Source organism: Prunus persica, chromosome G8 (assembly GCF_000346465.2).
Source record: "Prunus persica cultivar Lovell chromosome G8, Prunus_persica_NCBIv2, whole genome shotgun sequence".
NCBI classification, from domain to species: domain Eukaryota; kingdom Viridiplantae; phylum Streptophyta; class Magnoliopsida; order Rosales; family Rosaceae; genus Prunus; species Prunus persica.
Window position 1 is genome coordinate 19,411,032 of NC_034016.1, and position 22,371 is coordinate 19,433,402.

The window sequence follows — 22,371 nt, forward strand, 5'->3', positions numbered from 1 at the left end:
ATCTAAGTGAGCCAACAATGGTATGGATAAAAAGAAAAAACTATTAACAGTAACAGTAGTAGAGTTGAAATGGTATAAATATCCCAGATCTATGATATAAATTAAAAGGAAACAACTTCTTACAAAAAAAAAAAGGAACAAATTCTTACCAGCCACATGTGCAAGAAATATATAAAACAAATGGCTTTTTTGGGGGGTCAATGTTCTAATTTTCTTGCTTGTAATGATACACTTTGGACCCACTGGCCCCATGCATATCCCAGAAACACACAGAGAGAGAGAGAGAGAGAGAGAGTGCACTGTGCAAGGGTGCCTGGAGAGAGAGAGAGAGAGCACCGTGCAAGGGTACACCGTACCACACAGAGACACAAAAATCTCTCTGCCTGGTCATGGATTGGTGCACCCATTGAGAGTTTTTGCGACGCCAAAAAGAAAATTTCAGAGACACAGCATCAAATCTAACAAATTTACTTGAGAGGTCAACATGTTGTGGCCTTTTTGGCCAAATGTTACCTCCAAGATTGAACACCAGCCAGCCATGTCCCATGTGCAAAGCAAAGCCCTCCACGGAGCCTCAAGGCCAGCTGTGGAGTCCACACGCCAACTTGGTCTGATTGCATTTGGCCAGGAAAGTGTGGCCAATGACAACAGAGGACCAATCTCTATTTAAGCACACTAACACATACGGAAGGAAGCACACATTCACAGAGAGAGAAAGAGAGAGATGGCAATGAAGGAAACTGCAGATGCAGCAGAGAAGGCGTTGAAGCACTTGAACCCAGATGGGGAAGAAGACCTCCTCTGCCCAAAAACAAAGCACAACCCAAAGGAGCCCATAAAGCTGAATTTTAGCCCATCTCAAGATCAAACCCAGGCTGAGCCATGGTTGTTCAAACCAAAACCTGGCAGTGTCTTCCCTGTGAAGAAGAGGATAGTGAAGAGGATGATGTTTGATAAAATTGTCCAATGCTTTTGCTCTGTTTCAGATGATACTAATAGTCCTTCAGCTTCTTCTGGAGCCTCTGAAACCACATCAAACGCCAACAAGGTCATCAGCAACCACGTTTACCCAAGCCCTTAGCCCACCGCCATAGATATGGATACAGGAGCCGATTTAGTCTGTTTCTTTCTGGTACTTCCAATGGTGTTGTTGCTGTAGTTTTTTAATGGCTTTAATAAAATGCTACTGGGTTTTCTTTGATCTCTTTCTTTCTGGTAATTTGAATGGTGTTGTTGCTGTAGTGGTTTCATGGCTTTCATAAAATGTTGGGTTTTCTTTGATCTCTCTCTCTCTCTCTCTCTCTCTCTCTCTCTCTCTCTCTGGGATTAACAAACAGAGTTTTGTTCTATTGGACATATGCCATGGATGATGGACATATCTGAATATGTTAATCTGTGTTACTGCTGTGTGTATGTATGTGTGGGCTTTCATGGTTGCTCTTTCATACTTAATTTTGAACCGGCCAAAAAAATATGGTGAGCTGTGCTGCTGCTGCTGCGGGGTACTGAATCCATCGTTATGGCTGCAAAGTGAAGATCTGCAAGCCCACAAACTGCTATATTTTCATGTCATTTCAGTACTTTTTCTTCTTCCCCACTCCGCTATGCAAAATGTCTTTTCCTCTTCTCTGCCACATGGTCCTCTACAGCCGTAGAGAGATGGCCACCATTTTACAACTGAAAATAGTAAGAGGCTTCAAGCCTTCACGCCGTCAAGACAACCCAGAAAAGCTTAACCCCATAAATAGTTAGAGATGTTTAGCCAAATTAATCATATGATCATATGATATGTTGTTGAAAGAAAACCATGACTTTCCATCCATCAAATTGTAATGGAGGACCATCAGAAGAAAAACATTACTTTTAAATTTACCATCTCCTGGCGTTTCATGATATTGTTTTTTAATTTATTTTTATTATTCAAAATCCCATCATCACCAAATCAGTGTCACCAAATCAGTTGGTCAAAAGTCACCAATGAATGACTAGGAGACTTGATTTTTATAATTTTTTACAGCTTAATTTCCATCTTCTTTCTTTCCCTAGAAAAATGATATGTACGGGGGTTCCACCCCTAATATGCGTGCCCTGCATGCATGGATATTCTTCTCAGTGGTTTAAGAGTTAAAATTACTTTCTCCCCTTCTTCTTCCCCTCCTCCTTCTCATTAGTTTGTCTTTTTTTTTTTTCTTTAATAAATATATTGTTAAATGAACGATGATTTTAATATAATGCCTCTCTACAACTATAAACATTACTTTAAATATTTCCAGGCGTTCCAATCTTCCTTGTAACTATAATCAGTTGGTCAATAGTACAATTGAAGAAGACTTTGTGCCCAAGATAAAGTTGTAATAAAGATATGGTCAAATTGCATGCTTGTAGATTGGAATAATTCATGTGTGAAGTGACACTACGGAATTTTGCTCCCATAGTTTTTCAGTGTCGTGTGGCAGTGCGGCACTGGCAGACAACACACACACACACACTTCTTCTCTCTCTCTCTCTCTCTCTCTCTCTCTCTCTCTCTCTCTCTCTTCCTTTTTGTTTGCAAGTTTGCAAAATCTACCACAAAGGGCAGCTTCTAGGTTAAAAGTGACCAGTACAAGTCTTTGAATTCATATCCAGACCATAAACAAACACATTTTTACCATAAACAATCAAATAAAGAGAATTGACATGCATGCAGAAAAAGTATTTATCATATATGTAAATATATGAGTGATCTCCTTTGCCTCTAAACATTACTTAATAATAAGCAGACCTTATCTTCTACAGAACAGACTCATATTTATTTACATTCTTTGTTTTACACATAATCTTTAGCATCAATTGAAAAGCATTCATGCTTCTACAAAAAAAAAGGGTTACCAGCACTAATTCTGAATTAGCCTTTTAATTGCAGCCATTAACAATTTATTTTTCTAACTTAAGTCATTCCACCAAATCAAGTGAATTCCTGGTGATTTTTTTGACTGGCCTTGTTTTGCTTCTCATCAGTTGTTTTCTAGCACAGGTCATGTACAATCTTTCAAGCCATCAGCTCACATGTTACTATTATAAAACCCCATAAAATAATTAGAATTTTTTCCTGTCAATGGGGATATATTAAATGACTTTTTCTCATTTGATTCAATTTGATCACTGTGGAAGTTGGAGGAAGAAAGAAAAGTGAAAAAGAAGACAATGAATTTGAGAGAGAGAGAGAGAGAGAGAGCAAACAATGAATTTAAATATTGAACTTTTTTTTTCTTTTTCTTTCTTATAATCCAATGAAGAAGTTGATCCTTTCACCCCTGTCATAGTGTGTTGAGAGAAAGCTCTTGGAAGGTGCAAGGAAAACTCCTGGAAGGTTGAAAACTTACCTCCTCAATGCTGCCATTCATAGTGTTGAGAGAAAGCATAGCTTCAGTCAGCGTATCTTCTAAATCATCTGTGTAAAGAGAGAGAGAGAGAGAGAGAGAGAGAGCAGATAATGCGTATCACTATGGAAGTTTGAGGAAAAGAAGAGTGAAAACAAGACTTGGCATCCAAATAACGGGTGTCCTCCTCATTTCTCAAGCTCATGCAAGTCACTCTAACAATAATAATGGCAGTCTATATCTTTAAATATTGAACTTTCTTTTTCTTTTTCTTTCTCATAATCCAATGAAGAAGTTGGTCCTTCACCCTTATGGGAAATTGCCTATGAAGCTTCCCTCTTTGATCAAAAGAGTGGTTCTAATTCAATTGAAAGTTAGTTCTCAATAATCATAACATTTTTGGTAAATGTAAATAATTTTCTAAAGCAATTTTAAATCACTCTTCTTTTCCTCAAACTTTACTTCGAAAAAAAATATATTAAAAAAGTTACTAGATATGTACATTTTTATAAATTGTTAGGCACAAAATGGTTTTTTCGTCTGGTATGTCACATCAGTCAGATAAAGACACAATTTTTGTTTGTTTCTGTCTAAATAATCACTTACTTTTCCTTTAAAAAAGTATCAGATAATAAATATATAATATTTGTGCCACGATTTTTTGCCCCCAATGTAAAATCGTGTCCCATGTGCATGAATTTAGCACCATTGTTCGTGTTTTATAAGAAATTTATAAGAAATAAGTGCAAATATAATTTATTTGTGTCAAATATTAAAAAAAACAATATTTTATTTGTGTCCTTATTCCTGTGGTCTTTGACCAGTTACGCAAAAAGAATATCAACTCAAATATAAATGGTGAGTATGAAATTGATGTAAAAAAGACTCATTGTATGGTTCACATTAGGGCTTCGTTTGTTCAACCTCGGAAAGATTAATATAATAAGAATTTTGTGGCTACTTTGTTAATTTTTAATTTTAGTTTTTTTTATTAATTTGTTGATAGTCCGTTGCAAATCGGAAGATGATGAATTTGGTGGAAATTGCGTTGGTAATTATTTAGGAATTTATCCTGTTCGGTTCCACACAAACATTTGGGCCTGCACTAAATTAATTAATTTATCGGAATTCAAATTTAAGTGTAAAGGAGTTTTTATTTTTTTTTTATCGAAATGTAAGGGAATTTAGACATGTCGTTTATATTATCATCAATATCAAAAAGTGGCTCATAGAAATGCAAAGGTCTAACTCCTTATCAATCCATTCTAGCCAGAAATCAACACCGTTGAATTTTCAGAAATTTCAATACATTAATGTTCTTTCACTACTACAATATCAGGCTTTAGGCACAAATATTTTTTTTGCTCTGTAGTGTAAAAAAGGCATAATTATTCGTGCTCCATGTTAATAATCACAATGCAACCACAACAAATTGGTCGGTTACCTCTATTGAGTACATTAATTGGATATATGAATTCGTCACCTTCCTAATCCTATCATTCTTCTCCACTTCCCCTTCACCAACCAAGTTAGTCCCAAAGGCTTTTTCATTTATTCTTTTCATTGCTCAATTTGTTGTGTCTTTTATTCCATCATTCTTATTCTTGTTAATAGCCCAAAGTCACGAGAGCCTTCTTCAGCTACTCGGTTTCCTTGCTTGCAATAGCATTCACTATGAGTTGATCTCAATGCAATATTTCAACTTTCACCTACTCCATCTATTTCAGTATTTCTTCTACTACTGCAACAGCATTTCATGTTAAACCATGCTACCACCCTAATTGACCAGATTAATCATGGCATAAATTCTCTAACCCATCTCTCTCTCTCTCTCTCTCTCCCCGCCTATAAAAATGAAAAAAAGAAGCTTATAATATTCACATTTTCAAGCATAAGAAAATCCATCTATCGAGCTAGAAAAATCCCAAACCATGAAACCCTTCTTTAGCCACTTCATTTTCTTGCTTGCAATTTCAACACTTGTCATGTCTCAAGATTCCTGTACTGTTGGTCTTGGTCCTCAGTCTGGCAACTACCATGTGGAAATTCGAAACCACTTGAGCCATGACACCATTTTGAAGGTTGGCTGCAAGTCTGGTGGTGGAGATCTTGGTGACCATTGGATTGTAAATGGGCAGCGTTTCACTGTTGGTTTCCACAATGACAAATGTGTCTCGACCGAATACTGGTGCAAGCTAAGTTGGGGTTCCAAATCCAGCCATGGCGGCAACTATCGCTTCTTCAGCTGTGAAGAATCGTTTCTCAAGTTCTGTAATTTCCAGGACTGCAGTTGGAAGGTTAGGGATGATGGGATATATTTGCATGACATGCATGGACTAAAAGATGTGAAATATTATGACTGGGAGAGCTAAATTGGTCTTTATACCAAGGTCAGAGGCTCAGATTGGCCTGTGGTACAAGAGGACTTATGGAATAAATAAAAAACCATGGACTTTATATTTATGGTTGTAAGAACTGTTTTTTCTTTTTCTTTTAAATGGCACTTGAGATATAGCTCATGGGCCTTTTTTTTATAAAAAAAATCTATAATAAATTGACTGTTGTTTGATGGATTTGAAACACCCGAGCCTTCATTTTGGTGGGTTAATCACCATGGTTTACTTTGTGGGTTTCGTACCAAGGTATTTTTTTCAATAGATTTAACAACCATACGATCCATGGATATATTTCATCCAAATAATAATTCATGATCAAGTGAAAAAATTTATAGGTTTTATATCAAATAATGAATTTCTCATTCAAGTAAAATTTGTGGGTTTCTCACCCAATGATAGATTTATCACACGAAGTATTTGATTGAGGATTAAGTACCCATTTAAGTGAGGGTTAAACACCCGTGACTTTGATTAAGAGTTCAACACGGATATTTGAAAAGAGACAACAGAGCAGCTAGCTCGTAGGCTGTCTTTTGGCTTCTTCATTCTCGGACCCTCCTTTTGTTACCTGCTGTCATGCTATTTATAAACTGGGGTTTGGGAGAACTGAGGATGAGGATCACTTCAAATTTGAAAAGCCCAACAACATGATCTGATTATCCTCTTCTCCATTTGTCAAAAGCTTGATCCCTTCCTTTTCTTTAGGTATAAGATCAGAGGCGATTTGATTGTAACAACCAAAGATATCCAACCCCACTTTTTCTTTTTGAATTTTGAATTTTTTTCGATTCAAAAAATTAATCATATATCAGTTAGTCTTGGATAATATCTTCAGCAGTAAATGCATTGCATGCTATTCCAAGTGTAGATATATATGCAGAGGCTATAACATGCTGCATGCATGGCTTAACTCGTGTCAACCTGCTAATTCTACCTTCTTCTTTTTTGTATATGTCATCTTTGACCACCCAATACCCTAAGACTATATAAAACTAGAGAATCAAAAACATTCAGCCAAATTAGCAGCAACCAAAATGCAGATCAAACCATGCCAATCCTACATTTCCATGTTCTTGCTTATCTTTCTAGTCTGTCTGATGAGCCAAACACTAGTCACTGATTCACTATTCGACAAGATACGGGTGCATGTTGTCAACAGCTTCCAAAACGAGACTCTCGAAGTTCATTGTAAATCCAAGGACGATGATCTCGGGCTTCACCATATCCCCGCGAATCAGGAATTCAATTGGCATTTTCGGATTGCCATTTTTAAGAGAACTCTCTTCTTCTGCGATACGTGGTGGAGGGGTGGAAAAGCTAGTTTCCATGCCTTTTCTGCCGAAGAAGGTTTTCTCAAGTTTTGTGGTGATGGAGATTGCATGTGGAGAGCAAATGAAGATGGGATGTCCTTGCTTGATTGTCACCACCAACAATATCATCTCATGCATAGATGGGAATCATCCTAACTTCATAGATCATGTATAAAATGATCATCTTGCTTGTAGGTGGTGATGATATAGATAATAAAAAACATATTCTCATTACTTGATCATGTTTAATTTCTAGCTATATTTATCTTCAATTTGGTTTCTCCACGGTTTAATTTGAAATTAGACGATGTATGGGCTCACATGTGATCGATAAATGAAAGGGCAACCCTATATCACCTGTATGGGAAAGTTGAGAAAAGAATTGGATCCTAAATAATTGTATAACTCCTTTCTTATTATAATCCCATTCAATAAATTTAAATGCTTATAAATTGTGGATCTTTATTCAATATGACAAGAAACGATTTTATTTATTTTTTCTTTTTGAAAGTCAATTTTTTTTTAATAATTGAAATGGAGGTTTCTCTCGCACATGTGCAATGAGAGTTCGAACCTAAAATCACTGATCTGTAAGTCTTAAGATTTTTTTTCCACTTGACAAGACCTCATTAGCTCCAAAGCCAACTTTAAGACGAAGAAGCAAGCAAAAGATGACTAACAATTATAATAAAGGGTCCTTAATAGTCACCCGATCAATTGCAGAACTATTATTGGACACGTGGTTAATGTAGACCCAAAGGAACTCACAAAACAACTAGGCGATCTTAGGCGTACGCACCTTGGGCTCACTTAAAACTCAAATTGAATTTGGATAGATACCTAATTAAGAGGCCTATATTGGGCCTCAATAATCTTATTTTAATTGTGAAGGCCCAATTAAAATCCCGAATAGAAACACAGCCTATTCTCTATAATATATAGCCGCATCGCATACACAGATTCAGTGACTTGTTTCTAAAGACAACTTCGCACCCTTCAAAACTTTCACACTCTCTCTCTCTCAAAACCAAGAAATGGGTCAGGGAACTCCGGGCGGGTTGAACCGGCAAGGCCTACCGGGCGACCGAAAGCCCGACGGGAACGATAAGAAGGAGAAGAAGTTCGAGCCGGCGGCTCCGCCGGCACGAGTCGGTCGAAAGCAGCGCAAGCAGAAGGGTCCGGAGGCTGCGGCTCGGCTTCCGACCGTGACGCCGCTGACCAAGTGCAAGCTTCGGCTGCTGAAGCTGGATAGAATCAAGGACTATCTGCTTATGGAGGAAGAGTTCGTGACGAACCAGGAGCGGCTCAAGCCGCAGGAAGAGAAAGCCGAGGAGGATAGATCTAAGGTCGACGATCTCCGAGGCTCGCCGATGAGCGTTGGGAATCTGGAGGAGCTAATTGACGAGAACCATGCGATTGTTTCGTCTTCGGTTGGGCCTGAGTACTATGTTGGGATTTTATCCTTTGTAGATAAGGACCAGCTCGAGCCTGGTTGTGCCATTTTGATGCATAATAAGGTAATTGGGGTATTGGGTTTTTAGGGTTTTTGATTGGGCTGTCGTTATTTGGTTGTTGATGCTAGTTTTGTTAATTTTAGCTTTTGTTGATTGGAAATTGGAATTTAGCTTGTTTGGGTTTCTGATAAATGGTTAGGGAAATGTGGGCAATTTAGTTTGTGATTTTGTTGCACTCGAAACCTAATCAGACTGTGATACTTAGTTGCATAGACAGTCTCCATTCGGCTGCTAAAGATGATACTTAGTCATTTACTGTTAAGCGGTCATCTGGTCTATATGAAATAGCTACATTTATGGTTCTACCCGTGTTTATAAACCAAACTATATTTGTTTGCTGTTGGTATAACTTCAGCTGTTGTTTTTTGATTCATCTATTTGTGTGGGTTTTGATTGGTAGTGTGTTAAATGTTGTTCCTTGTCAGGTGCTTTCTGTTGTCGGGCTTCTTCAAGATGAAGTTGATCCAATGGTGTCTGTCATGAAAGTTGAGAAAGCTCCACTGGAGTCTTATGCTGACATCGGTGGATTAGATGCCCAAATACAGGAGATTAAAGAAGCAGTTGAGCTCCCACTGACGCATCCTGAACTATATGAAGACATTGGTATCAGGCCTCCTAAGGGAGTCATATTGTATGGAGAGCCTGGAACTGGCAAGACCTTGCTTGCAAAGGTGTGGATCCAATTTTTTATTTTTCCACTTGGCCACAGCATGCCAATTCACCTTTTGCTTGTATTTATTTGTTCTTTTTGTATCCTTGTTTTGTCTTGTTCACTAGAATATCCTCCCCACTTGCACATGTTACAAAAAAATTAGGGTGTGTCACCTGCTTCACTGTTTTAACTAAGTTGCAAGATTTCTGATGTTTCCCATGTTGTTTTCCAATTTGTATCATATTCTGTATGCAACATGCCATAGGGATGCTTTTGTCATTAGTTGGGTGTCAAATATCATCAAACTGATATTTTCCTTCCTACAGGTTGCTGCATCTATTCACATTCTGTGATTTTATAGTTTGCTCTCTATTTCTGTCGCCATTTTTGTGTATTTTGCAATGCTGACACCAGTAGCAATTGCTTTTGCTAGTTTTCCTGTTTGTTTGTATGTTTGTGGGTGCACCTCTATCTCATGCACCCACCGATAGCATACTCACAATAGACGTTTGGGTCAGAGCGGGCACCAACAAAATTTGTTGCAAGGACCTGTCTAGTTTCAAAGTTTTACTGTCACAGTTACGAAAATTATGAGTGCCCCACAGAGTTCCTTTCAATGATGTTTGCTTATGGCATATTTGTTGTATCTGCACTCTTCTTGTCAAATTATCTTCTCAGCTTGTAAGCTTATTTTCACTTTTTTCAGGCAGTGGCAAACTCAACATCTGCAACTTTCTTACGTGTTGTTGGTAGTGAGTTGATTCAGAAGTACTTGGGAGATGGTCCAAAATTAGTGAGGGAACTCTTTAGGGTTGCTGATGACCTCTCACCCTCCATTGTCTTCATCGATGAAATTGATGCTGTTGGTACAAAGAGGTGAGCTGCAAGCCCCTGAACATTGATGAAAAGATTGTAAATTACTGTTAATCAAATGTTCCTGATGATCTTTTGTCTGCAGGTATGATGCCCATTCAGGTGGTGAACGTGAAATTCAGAGGACCATGTTGGAGTTACTGAACCAGTTAGATGGTTTTGATTCAAGAGGAGATGTCAAGGTGATATTGGCAACAAATAGAATTGAGAGTCTTGACCCAGCCTTGCTTCGCCCTGGCCGAATAGATAGGAAGATTGAATTCCCTCTTCCTGATATCAAAACAAGGAGGCGCATCTTCCAGGTAAATTGACACGACTGTTTATAAGAAAGAAACAAACTCAACGTTAAACGTGCTAAGTTTTTATGGTTGTGACTAACGATGATTGGATCTATTGATTGCAGATTCACACATCAAGGATGACATTGGCTGATGATGTCAACTTAGAAGAATTTGTTATGACTAAGGATGAGTTCTCTGGGGCTGATATAAAGGCAATATGTACTGAAGCTGGTTTGCTTGCTTTAAGAGAGCGCCGTATGAAGGTGAGAAAGACACTTTGATCTTCCAACCTCCGTTCCCCATCTCGAATCTCTGAAATTTGTTTATCTTTTCTTACTGTGTTTGATTCAACTGGTTGCTTAATCATTGTAATTAACGTGGGTGTTACATTTAAATTGTGTGCATCAGGTGACACATATAGACTTCAAGAAGGCAAAGGAAAAGGTGATGTTCAAGAAGAAAGAAGGGGTTCCAGAAGGGCTATATATGTGATGAAATCACCCCGCATGTACTTTTGAAGACACAGCCGTTCTGTTTGTGTTCTGTATTACAACTTAAATTCTATTTCAAGTTTCTTGTGTTTTGGTTGGATTCAATATTAAGTAATGATTAGCATCCTTAATTGAAAGATGGTGGTTGTAATACTTCAACTATAGAATCATGAGTGCCTTCCCTTAGGAAACCAACTAAGGAAACTCCGATTATTTACGTTTATCCATATGCTTCATTTCAAAGCTGGACGTGTCTCTTGATGATGCCTGTGAAAAATTGCACAAAATATCAAATCTGCTTAAAGAAAATGTGGGATGTGTTTAAGCTTGGGTTGCCGCGCGATTTGGAAACTCATTACGTTAGCCTTTGTGTGCTTGTCAACGCGTTTACTGAGTGAATTTTACGTTCTTGGATTCATTCAAGCAACTAAATTCTCCAAAAGAGGGACGACAATTCAGAAAATTGGGAAAAAGAAAAGAAAAATTAATCGTAATAACTTGACATTGTGTTTTATTTATGGACACTGCTTTTGTGAAAGGAGGCATTCATGCTTCATACAAATTGACACGTGTAGAAATAATTCATCAAAATTACCAAAAGAAAAATCTCTACACATGTCAATCTGTGATTGACAGGAAAGTAGGAGCCCCTACTTCCAAGATAGGAGGCAATTATTTTCCTTTATTTATAGAACACCCTATAATGAAATTAATGAAATTTAGGGAAAATCTTGATAACTAAGAGAATTTATAATTTCATGCATTATCTTGCTTCCAATGTTTTATTTTCTCTATAAATTTGAAGTGGGAAAATAAATCAGGATTAGTCTTGAACCCTTCCAATTTAATGAAAGAAGTTAACTACAAAGAAAATTGAACTTTTTTCAGGGAATAATTTAAAGTTGAAGTTTTTAGGGCTTACTCAAATGTCATAATTCGTTCTTTGATATTCTTTCCTTTGTAAACCATTTAATTTAATTTTCGTAGCCAAAAATTAAAAAAAAATACCTTTACAAACAAAACGGTGCGTGGGCTTTCATTCATCCCCTTAGCTTCTGTTCGTTTTCCTGGAAAATCTTTTCTTGAAAACTTTCCGTCTCAATCCTCGAAAGCTTTTAGAAGCGGGACTGAGTGTCCAAATGGGTCCTCGACTGTGCCAAGTCTGCAACGAAGCACAATCCAAGTACAAGTGCCCTTCATGCCTTGCGCCTTAGTAAGCTCATCGCAGCTCACCAATATCCTCAGTTTTATCTATTTTGAAAACCCTTTTGATTCTTGCTGGTATCTGATTCGTTAACGAAAAAGATAAAATTCTTTTGCTTGCAGTTGTTCTGTAGCCTGTTTCAAGAAACACAAGGGTGGGGCGTATTAGTTATTATCATTAATTATGAATTTCAAAAGCTAGTTAATTGCTTATTCTGTTGTTAATCTGGGACTAATTTGAGCTTATATACGAATTTTGCAGAAAACCCATGTGCTTTGCCAGTGTCTTCCTTGGAAAATTCACCAAGTAAGAATCTGGCACTCTAATTTCATTAAATTAATCTGCTTTCATATGCCTAAATGCTAATTTGTAGTTTTTTGTTGATACGTATTAGAGAAAGTATTGTATGGGATTCAATTTATGTCTGTGATCCTACCTCAATAAACACACAGCTTATTAAAAGGAAATTTTGTTATGTTTGTGTTGTTGATTATATTTTCTTCATGTTGCATTGCCTTTTGGGATATTTTCATGAGACATTTGTCCTCTCTGAGGATTCTGAGAATTCTAGTGTTGTTGATTTCTTATTCTCCAGCCACAGGTCCGGAATCACGGGTAGATAGGCCATTAACTGTTGAGGAACCGAGTGAAGTGCTGCAAAGGCTGCAACTAGAGGCTGTAGGTAAGGATTTTATAACTAAGCTTGGAAATGCATTAGAGTTTTTAACGTAGCTACACAAGATGGCCGTTGGGGAACTTTGAAAGTGGAGGGTTATCCCTTCACCTTTCGGAAAACATTGACCCTTTTATGGGGCATACTAAGACCTAGGTTCCAAAATAATTAGAAGTATAAATGATGTTCATGCCAGATTTAATCTGACGCCCTTAAGGTAAAACGAGAGAATGAAAGAGGCTGTTGTCATCTAGGCTGAAGCCAAAAAGAGGTTATTTTATTGGTTGAAACCAAAACGAGGATAACCAAACCTGTTAGAACTAAGGAGGTTTCTGCAAGTAGGCTGTAACAGAAGACAAGCCAAGGTTTATTGTGTTGGTTATTCTGAACCTTTTTCACCGTGTTATCGTTTCTTGTAAACTTTTCTTGTTTCTTTCCATCATTTGGCCATCATCTGGCCATCATCGTTCCCCGAAACTCTTAGAAGGCTCCTTTGAGCATTTGAGGTAATCCCCAATGTGGTGACTTATAGTAATTTACGATGGTTCCAATTATGTTAACTGCTGGTCTTTTTAGGGAATCTATATGTTCAGTAGGCTAGATTAGGCAACAATTTATCTACATAATCCAAAGCTGTTTTGCCGCACGGTTTGACTCCAGAGAACTGTCCCACATCTACATGTTTGATGGTAATTATCCCGCTTAGAATCTCTGGTTGAAGGAAATTGTTGGACTAGGCAACTAATAAGAACATAACAGTTTTCAATCTGCAAATGTTATGATTGCTCCCCCTGATTATCCACCCTCGTTTTTTTTCCCTTTTGTAGCTTCTTCCAGTGAAATTTGCAGTGCTTTGAAAGATGAAAACCTTCAGAAGCTCATTCTAAATATAGATTGTTCACCAGATGCAGAGAAAGTGAGTGGGGACATTTACTTCAATCAAGACCAAAGTATTTCCTTTATCAAATGTTTTTCATTTAGGCATGATACTCTCAAATCAAACTGTCTTGACTAAAATGGAGAATAATGTTTGGTAATCGTGTTCTATACTATCATCAGGAACTTGAGAAAGCTATGGGTGTGGATGTGTTTCGGATATTTACGGACAAGGTGATGCCCTCTGTTACTACTATTAGAGAATACTCTCTGCTATAAATTGTTTTGGTTGCCATATGATCATCATCGGTTCACTTGAATAAAAGCCTGAGCTCTAAATACTGTTTGGATTTCTGTCTTCAGATCCTGTCTACCCTTGGCTCATAACTACAAGCACTTCGTGAAGGACAATTTACACAGGGAAGAAATCTGATTTTAAAGCTCTCCACTATCGAGACATCTTCAACCTTCACGAAACGCATTAAGAATGTTGTGCTTCCATCTTGGACATGGTCAGGAATTTTGTAATCGGGTTCCAGGTTTGAACTATGGAAATTTTAATGTGCAATGGCTGATGTAAGTTGAAGAAAATCTCGTCAAACAATTTATAGTTAGAATATAAATGTCTCTCGAGTTTCCTGCGGGCATCTTTTACTCTTTGATGGTTAACCAGTAAAATAAAGCAAAGAAAATAGGATTTCTGGTTAAAGATATTCTCGCATCTTTGGTGGAGGATGTGATCAATATGCCTTTGCCAGATATTGAGCACAAAGTTGTCCGAGGTAGACTTTTGCCTTCGACTTATATAGGTTGTCCTCCAGTGTTATGGGGGATTTTGATCATATCTTCTTCACCAAGAAAAAGACAACTCAAGAAATGAATTGATGGGCAGACACCTTTATTTTTATCTTGGGCTGCTTTTGCAAATCACATGAAAGCAGAAAACGATACCAGAAGGATCTATCAGCATCTTCCATCTTTAGATCAGGTCCCATGAACTTTATGATCACTCATTGTGAACTTGATACCCTTCACAGCTTCTGAGAGCGACAAAATCCAAATAGGAAAATGGTAAATATATTGCTATGGGGTTGTAATAATTACATGTTAGCTTTGTTATATGGCATTTTAGCCTCACAAGAACTCAAAAAGGAGAAAAAAAACTACTCTCAGAGCTTAGACTACAAAACTTAGCAGGCAAAGAGCCTTCTGTTATCCATCCACTTCCAACTTCAACCTGCAATGCACAAAAAGTTTCACCATCAGTTCTTCCACTTTCCATACGATTACAACCCTCGATAATTTAGAACGACATTAAAACCACAATGCACTACCATTCTAATGGCAGTGGACAGTTGACTCTACCTACTGATGGGTCATATGTCTTTAACAAATTATCAGGTAAATTTAATGATGAAAGTATTTACTTTTGTAAGATTGTAAGAATTCACTGGGGTCAAGGGGAGAACCGAACTAATCTTGAAAATTACACAAAGTAAAACACAAGCTAAAAAGTATTTTTACCTGATTGAGGGTTTTCGTGAGTTTCAAGTCCCTTACTGGAACTTGGCTTGCTACTAGGCTGGGCCATTGCTTGATTCTGTAACAGGAAATGGAGCCATGAATACAGGTAATTTTATGTGAAGAAAAATTTGTACGTAATAATTTTATGTTAGAACCAAGACCATACCTGCTGTAGTGGCAACTGCATCTGCTGGGGATTGAAAAACTGCTGATAAGGATCTGCAAAATTTGGCATACGTGATTGGTTCGGATTTTGAGCAGCAAGCGCGTTTAGCATTTGATCTGACTGATTTGTTGCTTGAACTCTGGCAGGATCATTTGCAGGAATAGGCTGCATATGAAATGGTGGCACAGGGAACCTAGGTCCCAAATGTGCAGCTGCTGTTGGCATGGATGAACCAGCTAGCACATTCGGAAATGGCATCATAGGCCGGGTCATGCCTGCCATTTCCATTCCTATGCCCATTCCCATTCCCATACCCATCCCCATCGGCATATACTGCTGAACACCAGGAAACATCATAGGTACCATGCCGCATCCCATGGACATCATCTGCAGAAATTGGTTACAATCTAATTGGTATCATAAATAATGCATGAACTCGTTATTGATCTTTTCTCTTCTCACTATTTCTTTCTCGGATATTTTTCACAGTTAGAGTGACAAAAGATTGATTCTCCATTAATTTACCACTGTCTTCAGCTTGAGATTATATATAGCAGTGGAAAACGAGACAAGAGCATACCTGTACTTGTAACTGAAGTGATTTCAAGTACTCAATTGCTTCATCCAGCATTGACGCTTTGTCTGACTGATGATACAGAATACACAAAAAAAAAAAAAAAAAAAAAGTATTTTTAGAATGTGAAAAAAGAAACCGCATTTGGATCTAATGGAGAAAGCAATTCAAAATGCTTGTGAAATTCCATAAAAGATTTAATTAGTATGAAAACCTTGTTGCAACGAGGTATTAGTTCTTGTAAAGCCTTCATCTTTTCATTTATCCTATCTCGACGTCTCTGCACATAGATTCAATCCTTAGCCATTTTCAAGAGAAATAACGTCACCTAAGGAAGGTGAACAACTTGCTTTATCAGCGAAGCTATAGTTCAAGCTAAAGTACAGACCCTCTCGGAGAGATTGTGGACCTCGGCAGCACGGGATCTCTTTGTAGACGTTGATCCTCGAGCTTGTTTTTTTCCGTTGGCAGATTCAAACTCAACATCCTGTTTAAAATCATCAGAGAAAAGAACAATTACTTCAAATATCCAATAGTAAATTGCAATGAGTATAGGAAATATCATCATCTGAAAGGTACAATACAAACATGAATGCCCTGACCAATCCCACCAACTGAATTATACATGGCATTATAAACTTAACATCTTTACATTTTTGTAATGGTTTCACAATTAACAAAGGCATCAACATATCTAACCAAACAAAACCAATTAAACATATTTTCTGTCAATGCATGCATACACACCAAGTACCAATTTGGCTACTCTTTCTACTGTCTTACACTACCATGAACTGATTTTGAATCCTGATAAATAAATAAAAACCCCATTTCCAAGGCCCTATCAAAAGTAATAGAACTATCATTTTTCTTGTTGAATATAAATAAATAATAAATAATCCCACATCAATAGTATATTTCCAGATAATTTACCAAATAAATAAATAAAGTTTCCAGATAATGAGGGAAGGCTACTTTATTTTATTTTATTTTATTTTTATCAGAAGGAAGGCTAATATGGGACGGAGAAACAAACAAGTCCTGTGAAAAGCCACGTGTAGCCCATGATGATTAATAAATCATTTTCGGAGGGTATATGCAGTTGCACTAGAAATTCGCTGCCACCTACACCATCTACCAATCATCTTCCATTCAATTTTATTGTCAGAAAAATTTATGCTCCTCCTTCCTACTGTACTGTACACGTGCGAAACTTTAATCATAAGCCCAGAACTGCCACGTGTACGGCGCACAACTGAAGTGACGGGGCCCAAAAAACACTAAGGCACATATTGGATGTAGAGTTTCTATAGGGTTATAGCCTAGGGCACTGGGGGACGCAGTGCGCACGATTACCGACGTTACCCCCCTCCACCTGCGCACGTTAGCCGAGACCAGGCAACAAACAACACCTTGGGAAAGAGAAGAATGGATTTTATTTATTTATTTATTTATTTTCCATTTCTGGAAACTAGTTAATTTCAATTCTCACAGAAAATGTTATCGTTATCATCACTAATTAGTAAAAAAACAAATTTGTGCTGACTCAGACTCACTCACTCACCTCGCTCTGAAACTCGCCGTCGTCCTCGGCTTCTCTCCCTTTCCGCTTCCGATCCTCGCCCGCCCGCGGCTTCTGAGACGATATCGGCTCGGCGCTCACGCTGGCACTCGCACTGGAGCCGCCGGGCGACGAAGTCAGCGACATCTCACACGTCATAATCTCTTTCCCAGTAAACGACGTCGCAGCATTAGCAGTAGCGACAGTAGCAAACGACGTCGCAGCACCGGCAGTCACTCCGCCGCCGCCGCCGCCGCCGTCGAGCCCGGAATCCAAAGCCCTAGAGCTGTGGCCCACCAGCGGAGTATCGCAGGAGTCCACCACCGTCGTCGACTCCCTCACCACGCTCTTGGAGCTGGACGGTGCCGTTTCCGAAACCCTAGCCGTGTTGTTGTTGGTCTTGGCGAAGGGGAGAAAGTTCTGGAGCTCGGTCCTCCTCGGCGGATGAATCGGCGGCTTGGACGGCGGTGCAGAAATAGGATTAGGCCGGAGTTCGGCGGCGGCGGCGGTGTTGGTGTTGGTTTGATGAACGGTGGAGGAATCGGGGTAGAGGAGGTCGGCGCAAAAGGGGTCGTCGACGAGAGGGTACTGAAGCCAAGAAGCCATTTCGTCTTCGTGCATAAACAGCTGGTGGTTTTGAGGTGTGGGATGGGGTTGGGGTCTGGGGATGTCTCTGTCTTCGGGCAAGACGGCGGCGTATTTGGATGGGGCCTGTGACGACTTTTTGTTGTTAGGCGAAGGCCTTTGGTTCTGGCTCTGCATCACAACTTGACCATTTTGCCATAGCAGCTCCATGATCTCATCATCTGGCCTGCAACATGTCATGTATGTCATAAATAAATTGCGATTAATAAATTTGAAAAAAATTGAAAAATAAGATAAATTTTTACAGGGATGATTTTCTGAGGCGGTTCGGGGCAGAGGAAGTGGGAATTGAATAATCATCCTCCATTTCAAAATCGGGGACGCACCGATTCATCTTTTCTTTTATTGAATCACTAAATTAGTCCTGAACCCAATCAAAAATTAAACTTGGAACCAAATTTAACAAGAAAAACAAAAATTACTATAAAAAGGGGATGAAGATGAAGCTGCTTACGGATTCAAATTATACAAAGGAAGAGGAAGTACTTCTTCTTCCCCATATCTGGACCGACCAGAGATGCAGAGATTGAGGAAGTACTTTGATGGAATAATTGGGTGGCTGGGAATTTCCAACTGTGGAAAACGCAGATGGGTGGTGATTGGGAAATTAATGGAGCGAAATCTAAGAGAAGATTTGGTGTTGGGGGGGTCTCTGTCTCAGTGTGTCGCGGGGCTAAGCAGCCTAACACTAACACAACTAGCTAGCTACTTCCACAAAGATAAGGTCCTCTCTCTCTCTCTCTCTCTCTCTCTCTCTCTCTCTCTCTCTCTCCGAATAATAATAATAATAATAATAATAATAATAGCCAGGAAAGAGACGAAATGAAATTTTGACGCTATGCAAGACTCTGTGTTTTCCCAAGCGATGAGCCCCATTTCTTTTTTCATTTTCGCCATAACTCTCTCTTATGTTATGTTATATGTTAATGTTTTATAATATAAAGCAAGCAGTTAAACGCAAACGCAAACTCGGGTTTTTGTTTTTTTGTTTGTAGAAACAAAAGGGATCAAATCCAATGAGGCGTACATATTATCGTAGACAACTGATCTAATTCATATTTATTACAAACTTAAGTTATTATGATTTTTATTTATTTACATAAACGATATAATTTAAATCAGAGAAACTCGAACTTGTGTGCAAGAAGACAACATCACTTCCATAGTCAGCTGGCATAACCTCGACTTCTCAAAGGTTTTAGCTTTTTGTTAAGCTGAAAATGACTAATTACAACCGTCCGTTGTTAACTGCCACTTCAATTTTTGGTTCATAAGAAAAAGACTGCATCTTCTGGCACACACCATCCCACTTGCGGTCTGTCCTTTTCTGTTCTTTTCTCTCTCTCTCTCTCTCTTGTTTTTTTGACGTATGGAAATTAATAAATGAACAAAACGGATGACGTACGGTTTTAATTATTTCATCTGCGTACTAATTTTTGATTAGGACCATGCTTTAGATTATGATGGAGAATCTAACTCGTGCTTCTTTCTTTGTTTGGACAGGGTTTCGAGATGCAAAATTGAATCGATAATCATTATTTTTTCCAACTGAAATTCATTCACCCTTGACTTTTTTGTTCATTTTACCTGAAATGTGGGTTATGTAACTTATGTATGTTTGCTTTGTCTTATATTATTGACGGATCATTACTTAGGGCACGTTAGGTATCTTATTTAAATAGAAAATTTAAAAACTTTGATTAAAGAGTTCTTAAATCTATTTTTAAGATTCAAAAATTTTTTTAGTATGCAACTTGAAAAATATTTTCAAATTTTAAAAATTTGAAAACTTGTGGGTTGTTAAAAAAAACTGAAAAAACAAATATTTTTTGTTTTTAATAATTGGGGTGTTTTTTAGTTGTTCTTGTGTTCGAGTTTTTAAAATAGGGCGACTAAACAGGTTTTTTTTGTTTTGGACTCAAATTATGTTTTTGAGTTTAAAATGTTGAATTCAAGTTAAATATCAAACATGCCCTGAATTGCTTAGTCAAACATCCCAATCAACTCGTTATGATGCTAAGTTAGTTTTCTTGGTGAAATCTTGGCAGAATTTTAGCGTGCAAAAATATATTTCATTGCTTAAGAACACAATATAACGTCAGTAATAAATTCATGCTCTGATGCGAGTAATTGTAGGTATTTATTCCCTACTACTCCATGCTCCCCAATCAGAACCATCTATGTGTACTTTCTTCCTCTAAATTTAATCTTCTATCATCTCACTATTAATTCCAGATTATATTTGTCGCAGTCTGCACGCATCACCATCCTAATTCTAATTAAAAATAATTAAAAGATTGCAAGGTTTCCCATCACAAAATATCTATAGAAATATTATATAGCATGATTAGGCGTGAGTGGGATTGCTTTATTTGGAAAATGACAATTAACGGTAAACCGTCGCCAAGTTTAAACTTTAATTCATTAGCGGCTTCCTCTCCTCTCTAACAGAATCTTAGACCAACAAAGCCATACTTAAATATTTGACACGTGGACTTTAATTTCCATTGCCCATGTCATGCCATGTAATCATGTTACATGCCTGCATGCATGCATGGCAATCGTCAAACTGTATTGATTAAAAAGAATAATACACGAGGATTTAGGTTAATGGCGTGGGCCCGAAGAAAACAATTGGAGTTGTGTTATCAGTAACCTAATTTAGGGATTTGGTTGTCGAACTTGTTTAAAATAAGACCAACTTGTGATGGAACGAAGCTGTTGGGTATAAATTAATGGACATGGAATAGGAACATCATTCTACTGTTTTCTCATATGCATTGTCTCTCTCTCTTTCTCTCTCATGAATCAAATTAAATCCGTGATGATTCATTGATTCGGTATGATTGAAGCCATGAATTTTAAAAAAGGTGGGCTATAATTTTAAATGGCTCCACCCTTGTCGGTGTTTAATTTAAAACCTAAACCGAACTAAATCAGACCATACACACCCTAATTGTGATCACTAGTAGTAGTACTGCACATATGAATTGGAAAAGTATAAGACGAAATTACATCCTTATGTCTTGTTCCATTGGCAGGTAACATCAGACCTTACTAAAAGAGTCCAAAAACCTGCAACATTTTTCGAATTAGTCAGCTATAATTATATAAAATAAATATTAAAATAGAGGCCTACCATAGCATCCCATGTGCTGCTGGCAGCATATCATAAGGATTCTTTTCCCATCATAACTAGTAGCTAATATTAAGTAGGAGGAGGGCTACACGACAAGTCGTCTTTGGCACCATTCAATTTTTAACACAACGATGTCACTGCTTACCTATTAGTATTACCCTATATAAATTCCTTTCAGCACTGGCTCAGAAATTTATGTCAATCAGATTAATTATTATCATGCAATTCCATACATATTTTTTATTTATTTCGAATTATCAGTTTTTTCTTCTTGTGTATTTTTGTCAACGAGTATAATTCTGAAAAATAGTCTTGACTTATAAGCTAGAGATCTGAGTTTAAAACTCTCATAACACATTAGTATTGTGTGTGAGAAACCCACTCTTTAATTTAGACTATTACTTATATTTTTTATTATTATAATAATTGAAGGCCGCTTTTATTACAACTCATTACAAATATATACCGTTCTTGAAAATCATGAAAATCGATCTTGAGTCCTTTACCTAGTTAGTCGTCTAATATTTATGTGAAGGATTTAGTCCAAATTATTGGTTCTAATAAGTGGGATTTTTTAGGCCAACAAAGAAAGGACCCTATGTATTTCCTTCATTCGGCTCTCCTCAATACGGGCCCTAAATATATATTGTTAGGATCGAATACAGGAGCGAAATAGAAGCATATATATATGGAGATTGTAGAGGAATCTTCTTCGTAAGGCGTGCAGACGTGGCAATGAGTGAGCATTGCCATGTTGGCCAGTTCACCGACATTTGAGTACCACCTTGGGTGACCCACGTATCTTCCTTCCTCACCAACTACTTTGCTTCTTTGCCTTTAACAAGAAGTGGTCTCCCGTCACGAAGTGGCTCCATAACCACATAACAATCTTTGCTTCTTCTCAAATTCTAATTGGCTCCTGGGTATATTCCAATCAAAGAGCATCATAACTTCAGTAGCCTGAGATTCGAACCCACGGCACTGTTAAGTAGTCTGAGATTCGAACCCACAACACATTGACAGCGTGTATGTGAGAAAACATCTCCCTCAATATCACCTTATCCTATACGTTTTCAGTTTATTTAATGTATGCCTTATAGAAGAATTTACACGGTAATAATCTTATTATT

General features: G+C 37.8%; 4 protein-coding genes across 6 annotated transcripts; 3 read left to right on the forward strand and 1 right to left on the reverse strand.

Moving 5' to 3' along the window:
• On the forward strand, positions 5,294 to 5,734 carry LOC18766344. The gene has a single exon (XM_007200609.2). The coding sequence runs from the start codon at positions 5,294 to 5,296 to the stop codon at positions 5,732 to 5,734; it is 441 nt and encodes a 146-aa protein (XP_007200671.2).
• LOC109950645 (26S proteasome regulatory subunit 4 homolog B) lies at positions 8,020 to 11,122 on the forward strand. The gene is made up of 6 exons (XM_020570311.1): positions 8,020 to 8,585; positions 9,008 to 9,253; positions 9,941 to 10,110; positions 10,193 to 10,409; positions 10,511 to 10,651; positions 10,797 to 11,122. Exons 1-6 carry the CDS (start codon positions 8,103 to 8,105, stop codon positions 10,878 to 10,880), a joined length of 1,341 nt encoding a protein of 446 aa, XP_020425900.1. The 5' UTR covers positions 8,020 to 8,102; the 3' UTR covers positions 10,881 to 11,122.
• LOC18768643 (zinc finger HIT domain-containing protein 3) lies at positions 11,846 to 14,279 on the forward strand. 2 transcript variants are annotated; one of them, XM_020570736.1, is made up of 7 exons: positions 11,846 to 12,092; positions 12,206 to 12,237; positions 12,345 to 12,389; positions 12,679 to 12,765; positions 13,584 to 13,706; positions 13,816 to 13,866; positions 13,996 to 14,279. In XM_020570736.1, the coding sequence occupies exons 1-6, from the start codon at positions 12,019 to 12,021 to the stop codon at positions 13,821 to 13,823; spliced, it is 369 nt and encodes a 122-aa protein (XP_020426325.1). In that variant the 5' UTR covers positions 11,846 to 12,018; the 3' UTR covers positions 13,824 to 13,866; positions 13,996 to 14,279. The 2 variants fall into 2 exon arrangements, with proteins under 2 accessions (XP_020426325.1, XP_007200166.2); XM_007200104.2 differs by having other exon boundaries at positions 13,584 to 13,672.
• Positions 14,514 to 18,860, reverse strand: LOC18768438 (transcription factor PIF1). Of its 2 annotated transcripts, XM_007201646.2 has the most exons (9): positions 18,557 to 18,860; positions 18,348 to 18,466; positions 17,461 to 18,268; positions 16,285 to 16,383; positions 16,111 to 16,176; positions 15,903 to 15,968; positions 15,323 to 15,709; positions 15,157 to 15,232; positions 14,514 to 14,869 (listed from the first exon to the last, which is right to left on the reverse strand). In XM_007201646.2, the coding sequence occupies exons 2-9, from the start codon at positions 18,434 to 18,436 to the stop codon at positions 14,865 to 14,867; spliced, it is 1,596 nt and encodes a 531-aa protein (XP_007201708.1). In that variant the 5' UTR covers positions 18,437 to 18,466; positions 18,557 to 18,860; the 3' UTR covers positions 14,514 to 14,864. The 2 variants fall into 2 exon arrangements, with proteins under 2 accessions (XP_007201708.1, XP_020426324.1); XM_020570735.1 differs by lacking the exon at positions 18,348 to 18,466.